The sequence below is a fragment of the Nannobrachium achirus genome, assembly GCF_963921795.1.
Source record: "Nannobrachium achirus genome assembly, chromosome: 18".
Taxonomy (NCBI): Eukaryota; Metazoa; Chordata; class Actinopteri; order Myctophiformes; family Myctophidae; genus Nannobrachium; species Nannobrachium achirus.
The window spans coordinates 55,658,277-55,680,649 of NC_137825.1; the positions used below are offsets into that span (position 1 = coordinate 55,658,277).

The 22,373-nt window shown below is 40.6% G+C and overlaps 1 protein-coding gene across 1 annotated transcript in view; it reads right to left on the minus strand.

Annotated features, from left to right (window-relative positions):
- Positions 1 to 22,373, minus strand: part of LOC308303683 (protein NLRC3-like) — a 42,691-nt gene that overhangs the window by 11,526 nt on the left and 8,792 nt on the right. Inside the window, exons 5-11 of the mRNA XM_080748140.1 lie at positions 18,545 to 18,658; positions 17,564 to 17,677; positions 15,090 to 15,203; positions 14,085 to 14,198; positions 9,525 to 9,625; positions 7,350 to 9,162; positions 5,858 to 6,037 (exon numbers count right to left, since the gene is read on the minus strand). Coding sequence (XP_080604266.1) covers positions 5,858 to 6,037; positions 7,350 to 9,162; positions 9,525 to 9,625; positions 14,085 to 14,198; positions 15,090 to 15,203; positions 17,564 to 17,677; positions 18,545 to 18,658 — 2,550 coding nt within the window. The remainder of the gene's footprint in view (positions 1 to 5,857; positions 6,038 to 7,349; positions 9,163 to 9,524; positions 9,626 to 14,084; positions 14,199 to 15,089; positions 15,204 to 17,563; positions 17,678 to 18,544; positions 18,659 to 22,373) is intronic.

Sequence of the window (22,373 nt, forward strand, 5' to 3'; positions counted from 1 at the left end):
TAAAATTGGTTTCAGTGATACTTTGACTAACCCTCCACATCTTTGCCAAATGCCATGAACGTGTACCTTTGCATGTATGATTTAGAGGCCGAAGAATAATTTGCATAAAACCGCAATATTGATTAAATTATTAAAAAATTATATTTCACTTTAAAAAAAATCTGGTTGATCAATCTGACCGTATTGGTCCAAAGTTCATGTGAAAAAAGTTTTGTGCACTTGACGCGAAAATCCCAGGAGGAGATAGATTTTTACTGTTTTTCATATAATTCCGAATTGTGGGAGACCTAAAGGTCAGAGGTCAAAAGTTAGAGGGAAAAAGTTGTTCGGCATGAGGAGACGCATAAGTGTATACAGGTTTCATGGCTGTATGTATAACACAGCATGAGCTATACCTGTTCAAAGATCGCACTTTCGAAGGCTTCCTACAGCGCCACCATTTGGCCGATTGCTATAAAAAATAATAGCACACTTCGCCACTGTAAACTGAACACATTGATGTTTTTATTTTCATTTTCTCACTAAGTATGTAGGAGTAGAAAGGAACCGAAGATCCCGTCTACTGATTGCCTGATAGATAAATAAATAATGACAATATCTAAAGTGTGCTCGCCTTATAGGCGAGCCCACAATAATGACAATATCTAAAGTGTGCTCGCCTTATAGGCGAGCCCACAACTAAATAATCTTTACTTAATCTTCCAACATGCAGCTAACAGACAGGAAACAGCAACATGTTGACAACAGATGATCCAGCAAAGTGACTGAAAACAGAGTTTATACACATACAGTTTATACAGCAAACAGAGTTTACACACACTAGTAAGACACCTCAGGGTGACTTGCGACCTCAGGGTGACATTCTTGGCCATCTGGCCAGCCACAGCGTTTCTCTGACGATTCTAGTTGTTGTCATTCTGGGGGGAGTTTGTTCATGTTTTTGTGAGGGTATCAACCCTAGGAGACACGGGGAGAACATGCAAACTCCACACAGAAAGGCCCTATCGCCAACCCCACCTAGAGTGTGGGCGCTGATGACGCGGAGGGAGGAACACACCGCCCATATATGTGTCTGAATCTCACCCAGGGGCAGTCATTTCGCATGGTACCACTTTAGACCACAGCTGAAATAACTTTTTTTTTTTTTTCTTTAAAATGTGATAAAGCCACAAAAGTATTTCATAAATATCAGGCTACATTTCACTTAAACGCCAGAGCTTAACTCTGCATGTAAATAAGACTTTTTTTAAGACATAATTCTGTTGGTCCTCCCAGCCATGTAGCTACAATGTTTGTTTATTTTTAATCATGCCTCAGTTTGTCAGCCCTTTGTAGTCAAATGCGGTAAAATCGGGACTCCATTACCTAGCGTTGCAAACCACAGTATTTATCCCGTTCTTGTAGTGCCACGTATGTTCCAAATGAACCACGTTACGTTGTTATAATGATTTAATCTATTATTTATGTATTTATTATTGCGCTGTTCTGGCGCTGTTCTTCTTCTCGAGTTTGGAAAAAACTTTTGTTGTCACTGCTTAGCATTGACTAACAGTGTCATGATCGTAAACTATCTGGTTTTAACGTTCAGAGCGTTTTCTTTTTGTACAATAAAAACATTGACAGCCAGGGGGAAAAAAATCCATGAAGGACACGGAATGCAATCGTTCACTCGCCGTTGGAAAATTGACTTATTAGACTATTCTGGATGACTGGCTGATGAGTGGCTAACGGCTAACGCTAACGTTAGCTAGCGCTAGCTGCAGGCTAACGCAGGCATGGTATACACAATTACACATGGAATAAAACGGCGACCCTACTCTATTGTTGCTCTTCTACAAGCTCACAACGCGAGGCGGTTAAGTCTGTCAGAACCGTCAGATTATCCTTCTGACTGAAGTTACACAAACACTGATTATGTTACATGAAGCATAGTTAGCCGACCAATTTAGATAGGGCACGAGTGTTGCGCACGTAGCTTCCCTTAGAGAGCAACGTGGACTGACGAAAACAGGTGCCCCATAGAACTTTGCCACTATAGGAAGAATCTTATTTACCTAAGTAAAAGTATATGCCCACTGCAATTTAGATATACTCTGTTACAAGTAGAAGTCCGGTATTAAATAAATATATATTTTAAAATAGCAGATCTACAAGCTCACAATGTGAGCTATTTTCAAATGGCCAAAATGTGCTACATATATGGGCTACAATGGGCTACAATAACAGCTGAAGTGGTTAATGTATGTTTTGGACTATTAAAATCAAAATCTACAAAGCAATAACTAAAGTTTAAAACATACATAAACCACTCTAGCCCTATGTTATACCAAGGCTATTTGAAAATAGCCGATCTACAAGCTCACAACGCATTGCGGTGCGACGCGTTGTGAGCTTGTAGATCTGCTATTTTCAAACATTTTGTACTTTTACTTTTGGTACTTTAAGTACATTTGGATACCAATACTTTTGTACTTTTACTCAAGTACATTTTTAATTCTGGACTTTTACTTGTAACAGAGTGATTCTACATTGCAGAATTGATACTTTTACTTAATTATAAAATGTAGGTACTTTTTCCACCACTGTGTAAACGTTTGTGTTCTCATGCCAATAAAGCTTCTTTGAATTGAAGATTGAATTGAAGATTGCTCCCCATGTGGCGGAGTCAGGTCATTGCAGGTTAGAAATTCATTTAAAACTTGAATATCTCAAAAGTACTATTTCAGCATGGCATCATTCTATAAGCCATATCTTCAAAACTGTTGGGTCAATCTCCACAACCAATATATCATTTTGTAGCTATGATCCCCAGCTTTCAAATGAAATGAAAACATGAAAATGAAAAAAAAAAAATCAATGACTAGCCGCCAGCTGTGCTGGGACACATATGTCCTTAATATTGATAACATAATATCCTTAATAATGTCCTTAACTCATTCCCTGCTAGGCCCGATAGTCCCGAGAATATTTTAATGTCTCTACCTGCCAGGCCCGATAGTCCAGAGAATTTCCTGTTAAAAAAAAAAAAAAATGATAGCAATCGCGAAATTGCATGTTTAACCCCCATAGCAACCCCATCTTTCAAACATGGCAGCCATCTTTGTTTACATTTTATGAAAACATAATGGCTGCTATCTCATGAATGGATTTCCATTCGGATTTTTTTGTTTGAAAGCTGTGAGCAATGTGGACACACGTGGTGCATGATCTAGGCATGGGTGTGCATGATCCGTGCACTATGAATTACATGGAAGTCTATGGAGACGAATGGCATATGGGAGTACGAAGGTATTCTTAAAAGATGGGGAATGTGTCAATATTGACAATATAGGGATCTCCATATATGGGCATAAAACGTACGTAAGTAATGCCAAGCAGGGCCTTGGTGAGTTAGGGCCTTGGTTTGATGCCTGTGGATCTCCATATATGGGCATAAGGGGGTACCCTAACATTCTCATTTTCGGCCTGGGATTTATGACATCAGAAATCTCCATGTATGGGCATAAACGTTTTTTTTTTTTTTTTTTTTTTTCTGGGAATGGACATATATGGACTTTTTAATTTATTTTATCCTTTATTAATAATAATATGTATCCATATACATACAATATATGTTATGCCCATACATGGAGATGGGCATAAAAAAAGTACGTTAATTAGTACTTCCAAGCAGGGCCTTGGTGAGTTAGGGCCTTGGTTTGATGCCTGTGGATCTCCATATATGGGCCATAATAATGTTCTTAATATTGACACTATAGGAATCTCCTTATATGGGCATAAAACATAGGGCCTTGGTTTGATGCCTGTGGATCTCCATAAATGGGCATAAGGGGTACCCTAACATTCTCATTTTCGGCCTCCATTTTCTGTACAATGTCACGTGACATCCCTTTTATGCCCATATATGAGTCATTCTGTACCACATCACTGTGATCAACTTTCGCTTTGCCATGCAATAAACTACAGTGATGAATGACTCATATATGGGCATAAAAGTGATGTCACGTGACATCACTTCCTGTACTGAAAAAACACGTGACATCACACAGTCATCACTTCCTGTACAGCCGGACGGACAGAAGGTCAGACAAGTGATTAGGTTTTTCAGGGTATAATAAACCTAACAGGTCAAAGGTCAATTGATGGACAGTTTAAGAAGTGAAGCTGATAACTGCTGATGTCACAGACACAGGAAGGACATCTGCTGGAGAAAGAGACGATACAGACCAGTGGTGGAATGGAACTAAGTACATTTACTCAACTCCTGTACTTAAGTACAAGTTTAGGTACTTTTACTTTACTTGATTATTTTAACTTTGTATATTTTATACTTCTACTGCACTCCATCTAAGAGGAAAATACTGTATTTTTACTTTTTCACTTGAACACATTAGTAACTATTTACTTGGCAGATTTAGATTATTAAACCACTTATTTTATCACCTACCGGTATTTTACACTTTGGCTATACAAAAGTAGCAGATCTACAAGCTCACAAAGCATTGTGAAGCAATGTGTTGTGTTGTCAGCTTGGAGATCTGCTATTTTTCCAAAGATTTTGACACATTTTGAAAACTTAAAAAAATAAAACATGAAATGAGGCATTCTGCATATTGAGTACTATTTGGTACTTTTAGGTATATTTTGATCCTGTTAATTTGATACTTTCACTCAAGTAATATTTTGAGTGCAGCACTTTTGGTTGGCACTGTGGTTTTGCTACTTTTATTTTATTTACTTCAGCAAAAAAGTAAAAGTGGATTACTTTTAACACCACTGATACAGACAGACAGACAGACAGACAGACAGTCACCACAATGCTCTAAATCAGTGATTTTCAAAGTGGGTGACGGGGCACCTTGGGGTGACGTGATGCCAGTCCAGGGGTGCCGCGAGATAATTTGATAATATTTGGAATTCATCAATATCACTACACTATGTTAGTAAAACAGACCTGATTTGCACTGTACTTGATGAGTTCTTTTTCTATCTACGACAACTATCTTCACCAAAAGTAGCAGATCTACAAGTGTCACATTGTGACGCGTTGTGAGCTTGTAGATCGGCTATTTTTGGTGATCCTTCCCCCCAGAATAGAGATGCTGGAGTTCAAGTGTCAAGTATAAAGTTATTTTCAGTCAGTTCTGATGGAAACGGATGTTTCTCCAATATGATGTAAGATTCTAAAAAGTAACAGTGTAACTCAGGGGTGCCGTGGATGAAAAAGATATTTACAGAGGAGCCCTGAGTCAAAAAGGTTTGAAAACCCCTACTCTAAATACTGAGTGGGAGTCTCTGACTAGTCTGTATTGTGGAATCCGTAAGAGACACTTGTGGAAGGAGGCTTGTTTTCAGTGATGACGACAGAAGCGTGCTGTCTCAGGCGACCTTGAGCCTGTGAGACACCGCTGAGTGAGCTGACTCAGTGCAGTCTGAGTTACATCTACTGGGGGACAGAATAGTAAATCTTCATAATCCCGACTTTCGTCACCTCCGAGCGGTCCAAGTGAACACAGCTGAGAGCTCCCGACCTCCGTTCAGCCAATCACAAGCTGCAGATTCTAATTTATTCAACCCTGTATCCTACCGATTCCATTAAGCATACTGGTTTGTATGGAAATGTGGGTTAAAGTGTCAGAGGCTCAACATAAAAAAAAAAAGAAGAGAGTTTGGGTGAATTAATCTCAATAATAATTGCAACATGTACAGTTACTGTACCTCCTCATTATTCCAGTCAATGTGTGTTACTATGATATCAACATAATTCATACTCTTCACATAAAGTCTCACCACAGTATTCATATTATAATCACATGATAAATCACTGATGGAAATAATTATTGTAAATGAATCTCACCGTAGAGTCTCCAGTCTACAATGAGGACTTTTCAGTGCAGCACAGAGTAGATCCAGTAGATCCAGGTCCAGGTGGTTGGAACTTAAGTCCAGGTGTCTCAGATGGGATGGATTAGAACTGAGAGCTGAAGCCACAACTTCCATGTGTTCCTTCTGGAGGTGAGGACCAAAGCCAACAAGTCTGTAATGACAGATTAAATGTAAAATCAGAGATGATCAATCAGACCAAGTTCACTGTCACACACACACACACACACACACACACACACACACACACACACACACACACACACACACACACACACACACACACACACACACACACACACACACACACAGGGCCCTATTTTCGTCATGCTAAACCCTAAACTTCTTTGCCTTGATTTACCATTTTGAAAAACATAAAAAAAAAAAAAAAAAAAAAACGTCAAATAGCACGTGCGTGTGATTTTGTTGACTAAAACTGACAAAACACTTTCGTTGACTACTTTTCACTGACAAAAACAAAATAAGAACTAAATGAAGACTGATGACTAAAAGACTAAATATATTGACAATTTGTCAACAAATACAAGCTAGACTAAAATGTAAGGGAGAGACTATAGTGAAGAAGAGATCCAGTAGAACTAAAATACTAAAAGTAATTTCATGTTTGGTTGCACTGAAACTAAATGACATGACGTCATGAAAATAGCAGCACAACGCTTTATGACCTTGTAGATCTTCTATTTTCATCAACCATCAAGGCACCACCAATACATTTTAGTCAACTAATCAACTGTAGATTTAGTTGACTAAAACATTTCAGATGATTAAAATATGACCAAAACTAAATTACATTTGTAATAAACATTTTGTGTGTTTTTTTAGTTTGTGTGTGTGTGTGTGTGTGTGTGTGTGTGTGTGTGTGTGTGTGTGTGTGTGTGTGTGTGTGTGTGTGTGTGTGTGTGTATGTGTGTGTGTGTGTGTGTGTGTGTGTGTGTGTTGTAGTTATCAGTAAAGCCCTGTTCACACCAATCGTGTGATGCGTGTGTGAACGCACACATCCCATTCATTTCCAATGGAGGCTTGCGTGACAGTCCATCTAGTGCGATACGGCAAAGTTCACGCTGATGTCTGGCATCAGACGGACTGACAAGGACAGATCTAATTTAAATGAAGTTCATCTCAACCCACTTTATTCAAATCTTGTGTGTGCGTGAGCTCGTTAAACCAATGAAAGCAGCGCTGCTCTGCGTGTAGGTGTGGCTGTGGGAAATGACAGGGAAGACTGACTGTCAATCAACAAGGGTTATTGATAACTAGTATTGCCTCTTGTTATGGTTCTGTGAATTGATAGATGATAGATGATAGATGTTTTATATGATGTTTGTGTACTTTGTGATGTGTCTGGGTCAGTTATGTGACCAAAATGAACCATCATGTCTAGTTATAGTGTAGTGGTGTGAAGGTACATTGATTCTGTTCTACTAAGTTTTCACATGACTACTAACCGAGCCTTTCTGCAGTTCCTCACAGCTGGGATCAGTATCTCTCGCCCCAACACATCTGTGTTGTATTTGTCCAGGTCCAACTCCTCCAGAACATCCTCTGACATCTGCAGCATGAAGGCCAGAGCTGAACAATGGGATGGAGACAGTTTTGTCTTTGATCTGTCCCCTGACCTCAGGTCGTGTTGGATCTCCTGAAGCACTGAGTGGTCGTTCATTTCCATCAAACAGTGGAAGATGTTGATCATTCTCTCAGGAGAGTGGTATTCAGTGGTCATCTTCTTCAGGTTGTTGATGACTCTCTGGATGGTCTCTTGACTCTTCTGTGTTTGACCCAGTAGGCCTGCTAACAGACTCTGGTTGGACTCCAGTAAGAGGCCATGAAGGAAGCGGACAAAGAGGTCCATGTGACCATTTTTACTCTGCTGGGATTTTACCATGACTCTCTTCAGGAAGTCTTCCAGAGTAATTTCTTCTTCTCCTCCTCCTCTCAGGAATGCCTTCAGTACCTTCATGTTATTCTGTGTGAAACAGTGGAACAGGTAGACTGCAGCCATAAACTCCTGGATGCTCAGATGAACAAAGCTGTAGACCTTTCTCTCAGATTGAACAGTCTCTTCTTTGAAGATCTCTGTGCACACTCCTGAGTACAGCGAGGCTTCTTTCACATCGAGACCACACTCTTCCAGGTCTTCTTGGTAGAACATGACACTGCCTTTCTCCAGATGTTCAAACGCCAGCCTGCCCAGCTTCAGAAGAACCTCCCTGTCCTTCTCCATGAGCTGCTGTTGATTCACATCATGACTTTCTTCATACTTCTCCCACTTCCTCTTTGTCTGGACCGACAGGAAGTGGCTGTACATCGCAGTCTGGGTCTTGGGCAGCTGTTTTTTCTCGTCTGTCTTCAACATGTCCTCCAGAACGGTAGCGGTGATGGAACAGAAGACTGGGATGTGACACATGATGTGGAGGCTCCTTGATGTCTTCATGTGTGAGATGATTTTGCTGGCCAGCTTCTCATCACTGAATCTCTTCCTGAAGAACTGCTCCTTCTGGAGGTCTGTGAAGCCTCGTATTTCTGTCACCAGGTCAACACGATCAGCAGGGATCTGATTGGCTGCTGCAGGTCTGGTAGTTATCCAGAGGAGGGCGTTAGGGAGCATATTCCCCTCGATGAGGTTTGTCAACAGCAAATCCACTGATGATGTCACTGTGACATCAGAAACAATGGCATTCTTCTGGAAGACATGAGAACCAATGCGAATGTTCTCGAATTTCAACAGAAACCTGCTTTCATCCAGACCATCAAAGATGAGGCCAACCTTCCAGACAGCGAGCTGCTCTGCTGTGACCTTCTTCAACGTTGGATGGAAAACATGGATCAGTGAGAGAAGACTGTGCTGCTCATCTCTGACCAAGTTCAGCTCCCGGAATGAGAAGGGAACCAGGAAAATGACATCTTGATTTTCCAAACCCTTTGCCCAGTCCAGAGTCAACTTACGCACAGAGAATGTTTTTCCAATGCCAGCGATGCCCTTGGTCAGAACTCTTCTGATAGGTTTGTCTCTGCCAAGGAGGAGGGGCTTAAAGATGTCAGAGCATTTGATTGGTTGGTCATGGAGGGTGTTCTTCTTTGAAGCTCTCTCAAGCTGCCAGACCTCATGTTGGGTATTAACCCCTTCACTCTCTCCCACTGAGATGTGGAGCTCTGTGAAGATGCTGCTGAGGGAGGGCACTTCAGTGACGTATGTCACACGATCAAGACGGTTCAAACTGACCTTATAAACCTTTAGAACCTCCTGTGGACTGACACCTGCTATGAGAAGACAATGAAGACATTTTAAACATTCAGTTGAATTAATAACTTTACATCCACACTGTGTATGCACATTATTAATTTAACCACTTAAACCCCAGCTTCCGTATTCTGGGGAAAACTGACAGAAAATAGCTGATCTACAAGCTTACAAGCCGATCTGTAAGCTTGTAGATCTGCTATTTTCATCAAAGATACCGGATCACTGCCTTTCATACAGAGTTGATAAGATGTTTAGCATCATTATTTAAACATGGATACTGATGACACATTGTGGACATTTAGTCTGACAATGTCTCCTGTCATTTCAAACATTTCAGTTATTAACTGTGTTAATTAATGTACATTGTGTCCAGTCTTACTGTGTCCACTGCTGGTGTGACTGGGTGTCTTCAGTCCAGGTGTGGTTCTGGATCTCTTGGACGCCTGCTCTGTCACAACACAACCACTCCTCTCCCTCTCTCTGTGGAGACATTAAGACATTATATTACTGTATAATAGTATTTAATATGTAAATATAAAATATAATAATAATAATATAATAATAATCTCCACTCTGTCATGGAACTATTGTATATTCATAACTCTTTCATTCATAAATTACAAAGATATAATTTGTGCATTTGTCAATTGTTTTGACAGGTTAAGCCATATCCATTGTTGTCCTTACTGACAGGTGAGCCATCTATTTGACAAAACCCCTGTCATCTGTCAAATGACTGCATATTTCATGTGCACAATTGTATATATTATATAGTGTTATATTATTGTATAGTGTTATATATTGTATAGGACAGGGTTTTTTAAAGCGGGTGATGGGGCACCCTGGGGTGCCGTGACAGCAGTCCAGGGGTGCCCCGATATAATTTGATTATATTTGGAAGTTATTTGGACGCTTATTTAGTATCATTTTAAACTTGAAGTACAAAGTTATTTTCAGTAAGTTCTAACCAAAATGGCTATTATCTCAACGTTTTCCTCGCAACATAATCACTAAAATATCGTCACTGTCGGGGAGAAACCTCGTATCTCCAAGTTTCAAATGTGTACGTCTTTTGGTAAAGCAAAGCCCTGCTTCATCATACAAGACTATCGCACAAAACTAGTGAAAACAGACGATCTACTGTACAAGCACACACCGCCTCGCATATAGTCTCATATAGGGACTCAGGGACCAAATCATAAAAACATGATATATTCGGCATGGTGCATTCCGAATAATGGAAGTCAATCTTCAGAATAGCGGTGTTTCGGTTGGATGTCTGTAACGACCTGTAAATGAGAGGTGGTTGGATGTCTGTAATGAGCTGTAAATGAGATGTGGTTGGATGTCTGTAATGAGAGGTGGTTGGATGTCTGTAATGAGAGGTGGTTGGATGTCTGTAATGAGAGGTGGTCGGATGTCTGTAATGAGCTGTGAGATGGCAGAGTGTCCTGAGAGGAGGTTCAATTGTGTGAGTCGTGACAAAATCCTGGATAAGTGTTACGGGAACATTAAGGGGGCATATATAGCTAGGGCCAGACCCCCACTAGGCAACTCTGAGGATGAAAAGGTAAAAATGTCCGACCATAACACTGTGCATCTTCTGCCGACATACAGGTCTATATATAAATCTAGTAAGCCGGTGAAAAAGACTGTACATTCTGTGTACGAACTGGGACACTTTCTTTGAGGAGGCTAATATTGACACTGCTACTGAAGCTGTTACCGCGTACATTTCTTTCTGTGTTGACATGATAGTGCCACAGAAAACTGTAACAAAGTTTCCAAATAATAAACCGTACCTCACAAATGAAATCAAGGAGTGTATACGTAGGAAAAAAGTGGCCTTCAGATCAGGAGACACGGCAGCATTGAAGGCTGCACAGCGAGAACTAAATATACAAATGAAAGAATCCAGAAGGAAATATAAGGAACGAGCAGAACAGGACTTGTGCCAACTCGAACACAAAAAGACTCTGGGACTCCATCAGGAAGATGACAAACATGAAATCAGAGAGAAAGCCTATTGCTGCTCTAGATGAGAGTGCCAGGGCAAATGAACTTAATAACTTCTTTATGCGTTTCGAATGTGATACTTCTACGGGATGTGATGATGTCATTAATGAACTGAATTGTGATGTTAATAATGACAGATTGGTTATAGAGCTGGACACAGTGTGTAAAGTGTTTAAAACCATACAGACAAATAAAGCTACAGGACCAGACGGCATGCACGCCTCTTTGTTAAAAACATGTGCTGAGGAACTAGCCCCAGCGTGGCAGAGGCTTTTCCTGCTCTCTTTAGACTCGCATACAGTACCAGAGCTCTGGAAAAGGTCAGTAATAGTCCCAATCCCTAAAAAAGCATGTCCGGTTGAGAATAATGATTATAGGCCTGTAGCTATAACATCAAATGTAGTAAAATCACTGGAGAGGATTCTGACGGAGGAACTCCGAAAGGAGGTAGGACCTCGACTAGACCAGTATCAATTTGCTTATGCAAAGAACCGCAGTATATGCGATGCGATCTCTACAGTAGCACATCTCACTCTGAAACACCTGGAGAGTAAGGTAGCATACGCCAGATTATTATTTATAGATTTCTCTTCTGCATTTAATACGATTCATCCAGATATTCTGCTGCGTAAGTTAGCACAGCTGAATGTGAACCCCTTTATTATAAAATGGTATTTCTCCTTCCTCTCCAGGAGACCACAGAGGGTGAGATTTAACTCGGTGCTCTCCGAGGAGACATATGGGAGTACAGGGGTGCCCCAAGGAACAGTTAGTTCCTCCTTTCTTTTTACTTTGTACACAGATGATTGTGTCAGTTCTCATCCTGATCAATTTGTTATTACATTTTCAGATGACACCGTGATACTCAGTCTACTCAAGAGTGATTCTAACATCCTCAGCCATACATCTGGAGTAGACAGATTCATAGAGTGGTGTGATCAACATCATCTGAAAATAAATGTAAACTAAACAGAGGAGGTCATAGTAGACCCCAGGTCCATAGGAGACCACAGCATGATTAGTGTTCACGACCATAACATCAAGCAGGTCGCCTCCTATAAGTACCTAGGAGTGCAGATTGATCAGGATCTGAGCTGGCACATGCATGTTACAACCTTATGCTCTAAGATACATCAGCGTCTACACTTTCTTCATGTTACAACCTTATGCTCTAAGATACATCAGCGTCTACACTTTCTTCATGTTACAACCTTATGCTCTAAGATACATCAGCGTCTACACTTTCTTCATGTTACAACCTTATGCTCTAAGATACATCAGTGTCTACACTTTCTTCATGTTACAACCTTATGCTCTAAGATACATTAGCGTCTACACTTTCTTCATGTTACAACCTTATTCTCTAAGATACATCAGCGCCTACACTTTCTTCATGTTACAACCTTATGCTCTAAGATACATCAGCGCCTACACTTTCTTCAAAGACTAAGGCTTTTTGGAGTGAGTGTAAATATTATGTTGACCTTCTACAGGGCTAGTATTGAATCCATCCTGAGATATGGTATGTCTAGCTGGTTTGGTAACCTGACTGTTAAATACAAGTCTCAAATAGCTAGGCTGGCAAGTATGGCAGGGAAGATCATGGGTATGGCCACACCCCCGATCACCCCTCAAGCCATCTTTGAGCAAGTAGTAGTAAGACAAGCTCGGAACATTTTGTCCGACTCCTTGCATGTTCTGAACCCAGAGTACAATCTAATGCCATCGGGCAGGAGATTTAGGACCCCAACATGCCATTATAATAGATATAAGCACTCGTTTGTTCCTCTATCAATCAAAATACTGAATGATAGACACATAACTAATTGAGGAGAGGCTCTATGGGTTGTATGTGTAAACCTTTTTTTGTCTTTTTTTATTTGTTGTTTATATGTATGCAGCTGTAACTCTGTCTCCAAGACAAATTTCTCCCCTGGGAGACAAATAAAATTGAACCTTGAACCTTGAACCTTGTAAGTAAGTAAGTACTGGCCAAAATGTAAAGTGGGCTGGTATAGCGCCACCATGAAAATATAAACATAATGCAGGGATTGGCTTCCTTGTCCTATTGGCAGTGTGCACAAGAAATCTGGCTCTTGTCAATCTAGTAGCTTGCTAGATTAGACACATCCATCCAGTCAGACAGACAGACAGACAGACAGACAGACAGAACCAGGGATGTAGGGGGGGGGAACGCGGGGGTACGGAGTACCCACACTTCTCTCAAGTCAAGTCAGTTGATATTATATTTCCAGGTCGTTCTGACCCAGCAATTGGTTGAAATAGGCTCGCCAGCCGTGCTGAAATGAGCATGACTAACAGCAGATGGTAATATAAGATTGGAAAATTGATTAATTAATTGGAAATATCAGTTGTGGAGCTATTTTGCATGGGAAGTTTGGCTGATGATCCGGTCATCAAATCATTGGTTGAGAACCACTGGTCCAAGGCTATTTCTGCCGCCACGCAGACCCGTTTTAAGCCAGCGAAAACGTTATGTGCACGCGCGTGCGTGGGGAGTGCCCACACTTTAAATTTAGCACTTTTTTTTAAAAAGTGAAAAATCCCTTTAACAACGCAAATCTTGTATGGAGGTCATTGCGACAAAATATTTTCAGATGGTTTGCAGAGAAAAACAATCATGTGGGGGTCCCTGACATTGAGAGCCACTGACAAAACGTTACTATGTAACGTTTGTTACATAGATAAATACACACAGAAATGACATCATTTGTTGCATAATATAAGTATATTCCAGATAGACAGAGTCAGAATCACAAACTGAACACAACGTAATCGTAACGATTGAATATGAACATGTGTTGTTTTATTGTAATCTGTAGATGTTGCACATATAACTTAGCATGAGATCACTTTGTCATGTTATAGTGTTATATACTGTATTATAGGAGGATTGACATACTGTGTGTGTGGAGGTCCAGGTTCATTACTGAAGACAGGACCGTGATCCCTAGACCAGTCACTCTTCATAGACACACAGCTGGGTGTTGGAGACTCTGCTCTGTGGTCAACACTTCTGGAATCATACAAAATACACCACAATTATCATGTGGATGAAAATGTTTCCTTTGTGTTTATGGTTACAGTAGGATCCATTACACATAGGATCTCACACACTGAGTCTGTATGTTCTGTATCAATTTATTGTATTATTCATCTTCCCCCAAAACATCTTTATGCAAAGAAACCTTATACAGCCAGTCTGAGCTGTTTTACTGTATTCATTTACCCCAAACTAAACTAAATGAAGCAGCAGGGACAATGCAGCAAGGATGAGTAAATATGATGGCAGCTTAAAAAACACGCCTTTATCCGCCCGTGTCCGAAGGAAAATGGCCCGGGTGATTTTTTTTCCCGCCCGTTGGTGTAGAATGTAGAACATTTTGTGTATAAAATGATGTGGTTCACCCCCCCATTATTGAGTGGCATTTAGTTCAAAACAGGCCACTCCTGCAGACTTTGATAAATCCTAGACAATCAGGATGGAAAATGACTAATTAAACAGATCTGTCTTAATCACATGACTATAGATATAATTTGTACTGGTTTGCAATTTGAAATTTGGATAAAATCTGAAGAGTGATATAAAAAAAGGGTTTTACATAAGTCGGCCTCCTGGTGGCGCTATAAAGGCAAAAGTGGAAAATGCAGAGCAAAGGTTTTTCCTTGGCCTCTAGGGAGTGCACAAACAAAGTTTCACACAGATCGGTGCAGTTAAAAACCGGCCTGTTATAGCGCCACCATCAGGCTCATATGAAAATGTTCAAGTGGTATTTCTTCCTCTGCCTAGTGGGAATGTGGGATCATTTTATTTATTTATTTTACCAATTTATTTCAGTGACCGATCTCGCACAGACAGTAGCGCACACACAGTTTAATCAGCATTCCAAGATTCCAGTGATCTTACCTTGTGTGTGGAGGTCCAGGTTCATTACTGAAGTTGGGATTGTGTCCTTTAGAGCGGTCACTCTTCATAGACACACAGCTGGGTGTTGGAGACTCTGCTCTGTGGTCAACACGTCTGCAATCATACACATACAACACATAGCATTGTTTATTGTCATGTTCTATTACAAGTATATCTTGCACACTTCTGTATCAATTTATTGTAAAATTCATATACCGGTATATATATATATATATATATTCCCCCCCAAATATTATGCACAGAAACCTTATACAGTTTGATTTGTTTTACTGTATTCATATCCCAAAAACAAAACTAAATGAAGCAGGGATGAGTTTGAAGTCCTCTCACTTATTGAAAATAAAAAGGAACACAGGTCTCCGCCAGGTCAGGTAGGTTATTAAACCAGTTTGCAGAACATATAGAGGTTTTATTACAATCTTGTTGAAAAATATAGTGATTACATTACAAAGTCTCTTTTCATTAACAATAAGTTTACTGTAGAAAAGGCGAAGATGTTAAATATATTACTTTGTAGTTTTAAGAATGTGATCAACAGCACAAGGCTGTGAAATGGCTCAGAGTTTGCTCAACAATAAACAAACAAGAACAAAAGAACGAAATAATGGTCTAGAACAAAATACAAACGAAAAGATAGGCTATAAGGAACAGGACAAAAGAAAGACAACTTAACCAAACGGGCAGCCGTTCCGACGGCCTCAATTCATACTCTAACAACCAAGATAACCAGTAAACAAAACAAACAGTCGGGTACAGCGGGGAGCTGCAGCAGGGCGAACTCGACGAAGACAGTTTGAAGCCGGCTTTTGTAGCCACGTGGCTGGGAATGGCTGGGAGTGGCCACCTCCCTTCCACTGTCGTCACAGGCTCAGCCAACCGTGGCGTCCCACGGCCGGACTCCGTCTCCCCGTCACTAATCATGCTTTTAGGAACACCCTGAACAGATTTTAGTTTGCTTCATTCAATATTTAGATATTTGATGTAAATGTTATCAGGCCCTCCAGGCCCAGGGCCTCTCCACATACACACCCATTGTAACTTCAAACTCCATTTTAACCATGATAGATGAACTAAAAACGTCCATTATGTTTTCTGGTGACTCATAATACCCTCCTAATACGTGAGCAGGCCGTGTTTTTTCGATAACTTTTTAATTCATTTTTAATAATTCTTTGGGAAAATGGAAAAAAGTAAATACAATAAAAAAGTATTAAAAATAAATGAAAAAAAAAGTTAGCAAAAAAACACGTCCTGCTCACGTATTAGGAGGGTAGTATGAGTCACCAGAAAAAAATAATGGGTGTTTTTAATTAATCTATCATGGTTAAAATGGAATTTGAATGTATAATGATTGTCTATGGGGAGAGGCCCTGAGCCTGGAGGGCCAGATAACATTTACATCAAATATCTAAATATTGAATAAACCCATATTAAAAACTGTTCAGGGTGTTCATAAAAGCCTGATGAGACGATACAATGACCAAAAGTTTTTTTGAAAGTGAAATATCCCTTTAATTTGTAAGCCGCGGCAGAACCCTCTGAACAGAGGTAGCGCCGAAGAAATAAGCCATTTATTTACAAACATGTTTTAAAAAAACAAAGCCCACATGATAACAACACGTAATGGAGTGCTCGATACAGCGTACATATTCATCCTGCAGAGGTCGGCGATCTTACTTTGGCGAGGCGGAGGGGAGATCAATTCCATTCGTTTACGTGCGGCGAAGCAGGGAAAGGAGCGATAGAGAAGCGGCGCCCGAACATGATTGAGACCGCGATCCACGAACAGAGACAAAGAGCAGCCATGTTGTGTGCCCTTCTTGTCGGAGAGTAGGAGGCCACTCCTAGCCACCCATCCATCCAGAATGTGAGTCAACGGCGCGGCCTGCTGGATACTACGAGCATCACACCCAGTCCCAGAAAATGATTGAGAGAGGATATTAACCGTTTCAGATGGCTCCAAAATGACACAGAGAAGAATGGCCGATGGTTTTTTTTTGGATTATTATCATTTATATCAAAAGTCCGGGAATAGACGTGTGGCTGATTGGACCAAGTAGGAAGTCCGAGGGAGTACGGCCAGGCTTAGAAGGTGTTAACAACGCAAATCTTGTATATAGGTCATTGCCACAGAATATTTTCAGATGGTTTGCAGAGAAAATCAATCATGTGGGGGTCCCTGACATTGAGAGCCACTGACAAAACGTTACTACCGGTATGTAACGTTTGTTACATAGATAAATACACACAGATATTACATCATTTTTTGCATAATATAAGTATATTCCAGATAGACAGTCAGAATCACAAACTGAACACAACGTAATCGTAACGATTGAATATGAACATGTGTTGTTTTATAGTAATCTGTAGATGTTGCACATATAACGTAGCATGAGATCACTTTGTCATGTTATAGTGTTATATACTGTATTATAGGAGGATTGACATACTGTGTGTGTGGAGGTCCAGGTTCATTACTGAAGACAGGACCGTGATCCCTAGACCAGTCACTCTTCATAGACACACAGCTGGGTGTTGGAGACTCTGCTCTGTGGTCAACACTTCTGGAATCATACAAAATACACCACAATTATCATGTGGATGAAAATGTTTCCTTTGTGTTTATGGTTACAGTAGGATCCATTACACATAGGATCTCACACACTGAGTCTGTATGTTCTGTATCAATTTATTGTATTATTCATCTTCCCCCAAAACATCTTTATGCAAAGAAACCTTATACAGCCAGTCTGAGCTGTTTTACTGTATTCATTTACCCCAAACTAAACTAAATGAAGCAGCAGGGACAATGCAGCAAGGATGAGTAAATATGATGGCAGCTTAAAAAACACGCCTTTATCCGCCCGTGTCCGAAGGAAAATGGCCCGGGTGATTTTTTTTCCCGCCCGTTGGTGTAGAATGTAGAACATTTTGTGTATAAAATGATGTGGTTCACCCCCCCATTATTGAGTGGCATTTAGTTCAAAACAGGCCACTCCTGCAGACTTTGATAAATCCTAGACAATCAGGATGGAAAATGACTAATTAAACAGATCTGTCTTAATCACATGACTATAGATATAATTTGTACTGGTTTTTTGAAATTTGGATAAAATCTGAAGAGTGAAAAGTCGGCCTCCTGGTGGCACTATGAAGGCTAAAGTGGAAAATGCAGAGCAAAGGTTTTTCCTTGGCCTCTAGGGAGTGCACATACAAAGTTTCACACAGATCAGTGCTGTTAAAAACCGGCCTGTTATAGCGCCACCATCAGGCTCATATGAAAATGTTCAAGTGGTATTTCTTCCTCTGCCTAGTGGGAATGTGGGATCATTTTATTTATTTATTTTACCAATTTATTTCAGTGACAGATCTCGCACAGACAGTAGCGCGCACACAGTTTAATCAGCATTCCAAGATTCCAGTTATCTTACTGTGTGTGTGGAGGTCCAGGTTCATTACTGAAGTTGGGATTGTGTCCTTTAGAGCGGTCACTCTTCATAGACACACAGCTGGGTGTTGGAGACTCTGCTCTGTGGTCAACACGTCTGCAATCATACACATGTACAACACATAGCATTGTTTATTGTCATGTTCTATTACAAGTATATCTTGCACACTTCCGTATCAATTTATTGTAAAATTCATATACCGGTATATATATATATGTTACCGGATGTTTGGGTAACTCAGGACGTTCTATGTAAGAGCGCTTGTTTTGTCGTTCACCACACACCAATCACCACCAGGTGGCGACGACAGCCCATAGAGTTATAATGCGACAGCCATTCACTAGTGAAGGCGCTGACGTCACTCGTTTGCGACTCTTTCTTTATTTACTAGCCTAGCCTAGCCTAGCCTAGCCATTAGCTCCATTGTAGTCACTTGGACAGGGCGTTTATCGTGGGCTTGCCCAGGCCTTACGGCCTGGGCATAAATATAACGATTGCATTCACCACGGCTTCGTAACTCGCGCGGCGCTCCGCCGGCCGCGCGGCCCTGGACCAAGGTCCGCTGGCCTGCGCGCCGCTTGCAATGTCGTGGACAATCGAGCGGCTCCGTTCCGCCCCGTGCTGCACGACGAGTGCTCCGTTTCTCGACCGTCCTGTTTCTCTAACAAACCGTGACATATATATATATATATATATATATATAAAAATATTATAAATATTATATATAATATAATATTATATATAAATATTATGCACAGAAAACCTTGTACAGTTTGATTGGTTTTACTGTATTCATATGTTAAATATATTACTTTGTAGTTTTAAGAATGTGATTGATAAGATTAAAATGTTTAACACAGTATAGATATCATTTTCAGTGTTAAATGTCATGATGTTTTGAACAACTAACTAACGCCTGCAGGAGAATGACGCTGAGAGATGCCAATCAGGTCACAATGCCCAGGATCCAGGATAACAAAATGATATTACCAAGCCATGATATCTGGCCTTGCTACTAGGGCCAACAACACGAAAACATCTGATGCCCACTGTTATGCTTAATTGTCCAATCAGAATGTGACTAATGTATTCTGTAACTCCATATATCTGTAAAATCATTATGCTTTGCACTCAGAGAAGCTATGGGTGAAAAATGCTCTACTGTACTTGCTGTACAGTACTTTGAACTCTGACTATATTTTCAATATAACTTATCAAAAAACGCATATTCCCCGGTGTGGTCTCCCTTTATTGTGTCTTCAAATCAATATGGGATATTCATTGACTCTGACAAACTGTGGTTTTACTCTGTGGGTGGAAACGTCTTCTGGAAAAGGAATATACAAATATGGGAATTAAACCAAAATCCCATCAAATGGCCCATTCGATTGCCGGATTAGCTCCGAGGAAATATTGGGGACTCAACTTTGTTGGACTCATTTTCTTCTCCGCTGCTAGAACCAGTTACGGATTTCTACTGATTTGACGTTTATGGATTCGATACAGCTGCTGGACAGTTTGTTTCTGAATCCCACTTCGTTCATCTCTGCTAGTAACAACCAGCCGAGGATATTATCAGACGTTTCCCCTGCAAGCAAACTAGCTTTTATTTCATCCTCCACCTACCCGACCAGCTGCAAAATGGGAAATGCACAGGGAGGCAGAAAACACCTGCCGAAATCTAAACAACCTTTTTACAAACGGAACAACACCTTTGAGTTTGAAGCGTCTCTTCAAAGCTTGGAGAATGAACTGATAACAGCTTTAATGGCTAAGATAGACAATGAGGAAATGAAACAGGTTGTTTCTAGGTGCCCCACAATTGCACCATTTTTGCCCATATGGAGAAAGGAATTCGGATATGATGACTCTCTCCCACATCAACATATCGATAAAATCTCACAACGGTCTGAAGAAAGCCGAAATGGAGGTGGCCAGGTTTGGCTCTGGCACAGCTGCGCTGGGCGGCTGCACACCGTTCCACATCACAGACAGTCTCTCTCCCCTCATCTCTCCGCACAGAGACTTGAGAGGCGGGCTCCATTCTCACACAGTAAGTCCTAATTCAACAGAACCCAGGTCATACGTTTATACCTGCTGTCTTAGAGTCTAGCTAGCTCTTAACACAGCTGCGTTTTTAATGTTTAATGTTTTTAGTATATTGGTTTTGTCGCTTTTTGTTGCACGAAGGAGTAACAGAATAGAGACTGAGGTTTCCTATTCTGAAGACATAGCAGCCGTTTGGCCGTGGAGATTGCATGTCAATAGTTGGTGTATCAGTACGAGACTTAAGTTAGATTTCATGTATACTCCAGAACGGCTGCGGTTTCAAGTTCTGAGAAAAAAAAAATCTTTATGTTGAGTATACTCCAGAACGGCTGCGGTTTTAAGTTCTGAGAAGAAATCTTTTGTGTTGAGCCAGAACATATTCTTGTTCTGAAGAAGTCTTTTTGGCCAGTACGGTACCCAATACGGCTGATTAGAGCCACTTAATCACATAAGAAATAGCGTGGTTATTTTAATTGGTAGATTTCCTTTATGTTCCAGAACAGAACGTTCTGACGGAAATCTTCATGCTTTACGCTTACATGTCTTCGTTTTCGTCTCAGTCTTATTTTATTTTATTTTTTAATTTCCGTCTCAGGCCACTCTGAGATGTTGAATACAGGAGCTTTTTATCTCAGCGCTCCCAAGAACATTTTTTAGAAACATGACCATTCAAGCTAAAAAAAAAGCCCCCTGCTCCGAGAAGCAGTGTTTTTATTGTGTAAAACTTGGACCCACACGGATGAGATGTTACAATCTAAACCCAGAACCTCCTTTTAACCCGGACCTCAAGTCATTCTGGAAGATCATCGGGGACTCCCAGTTATCAACACTGCCTAAAAACCTTTCCTGGAACATTTCAATGGATATGTGCGGAGCTGCGGAGAAATTGGACATTATTGCCACTGGATGCCTTTCACTCACAACGCGATGGGACGCGTTGTGAGCTTGTAGATCTGCTACGTGACTTTCATGGATTACAATGTCCCGAAAAGAACAAACACTCTTTTGACCCTGGGGGCGCCCCGAGATAATGGTACTATATATTTTGTTTACTTTTGGCTAAGTACGACTTCTGAAAAAAAAAAAAAAAAGAAATCAAGTTCTGACTGACAAACCCATGTGTTAAATGTTTTTGATATATTGTCTGTCTAATCATCTCTAATCCAATTTTCCTCCCCTGGTTACATTTCGGTTTGTCTATTATGAAAGCAGGAAAATCAAACCAAGTATGAAGTGAGCGGTGCTACTTCTGTGTACAATACGGTACAATATGTGCTTGGCTTATGCTGCTTGCTTGCTCAATGCCTGCTGCTCGCGTGAGCTGCTTACGCTGCTTATAGGCTGGCACGGCCTCTGTGTTATTTTATTGTTTTATTTTGAAAAAACTATGAGGGGATTGCTGGAATGGCTCGATAATCTATGTTTTTATTTCATTTTTCTTATTTTTACTTTGAGAGGCCACGAGCCGCTTCTCAGTCTCAGGGTGCCTATTTTTACTCTCTTGATATGACTCCACATGCCTTGTACTGATAACAACCAACGCTTGTGTTTATTTGAATGGGTCTATGTGATGCTCCTAATGCTTTTCCATCAATGACAGGTGGTTACATACTGTACACACATATGACCTTTGGTCTTGGTTTCTGATTTCTCCCCCTCTCTCTCTCTCTCTCTCTCTCAAAAGGGGTTTCATTCGCTCTTGTTCTGTATAATCTACTTGTTTACATTCCAATTCAGGACATGATAACAACTGAACGCTGGG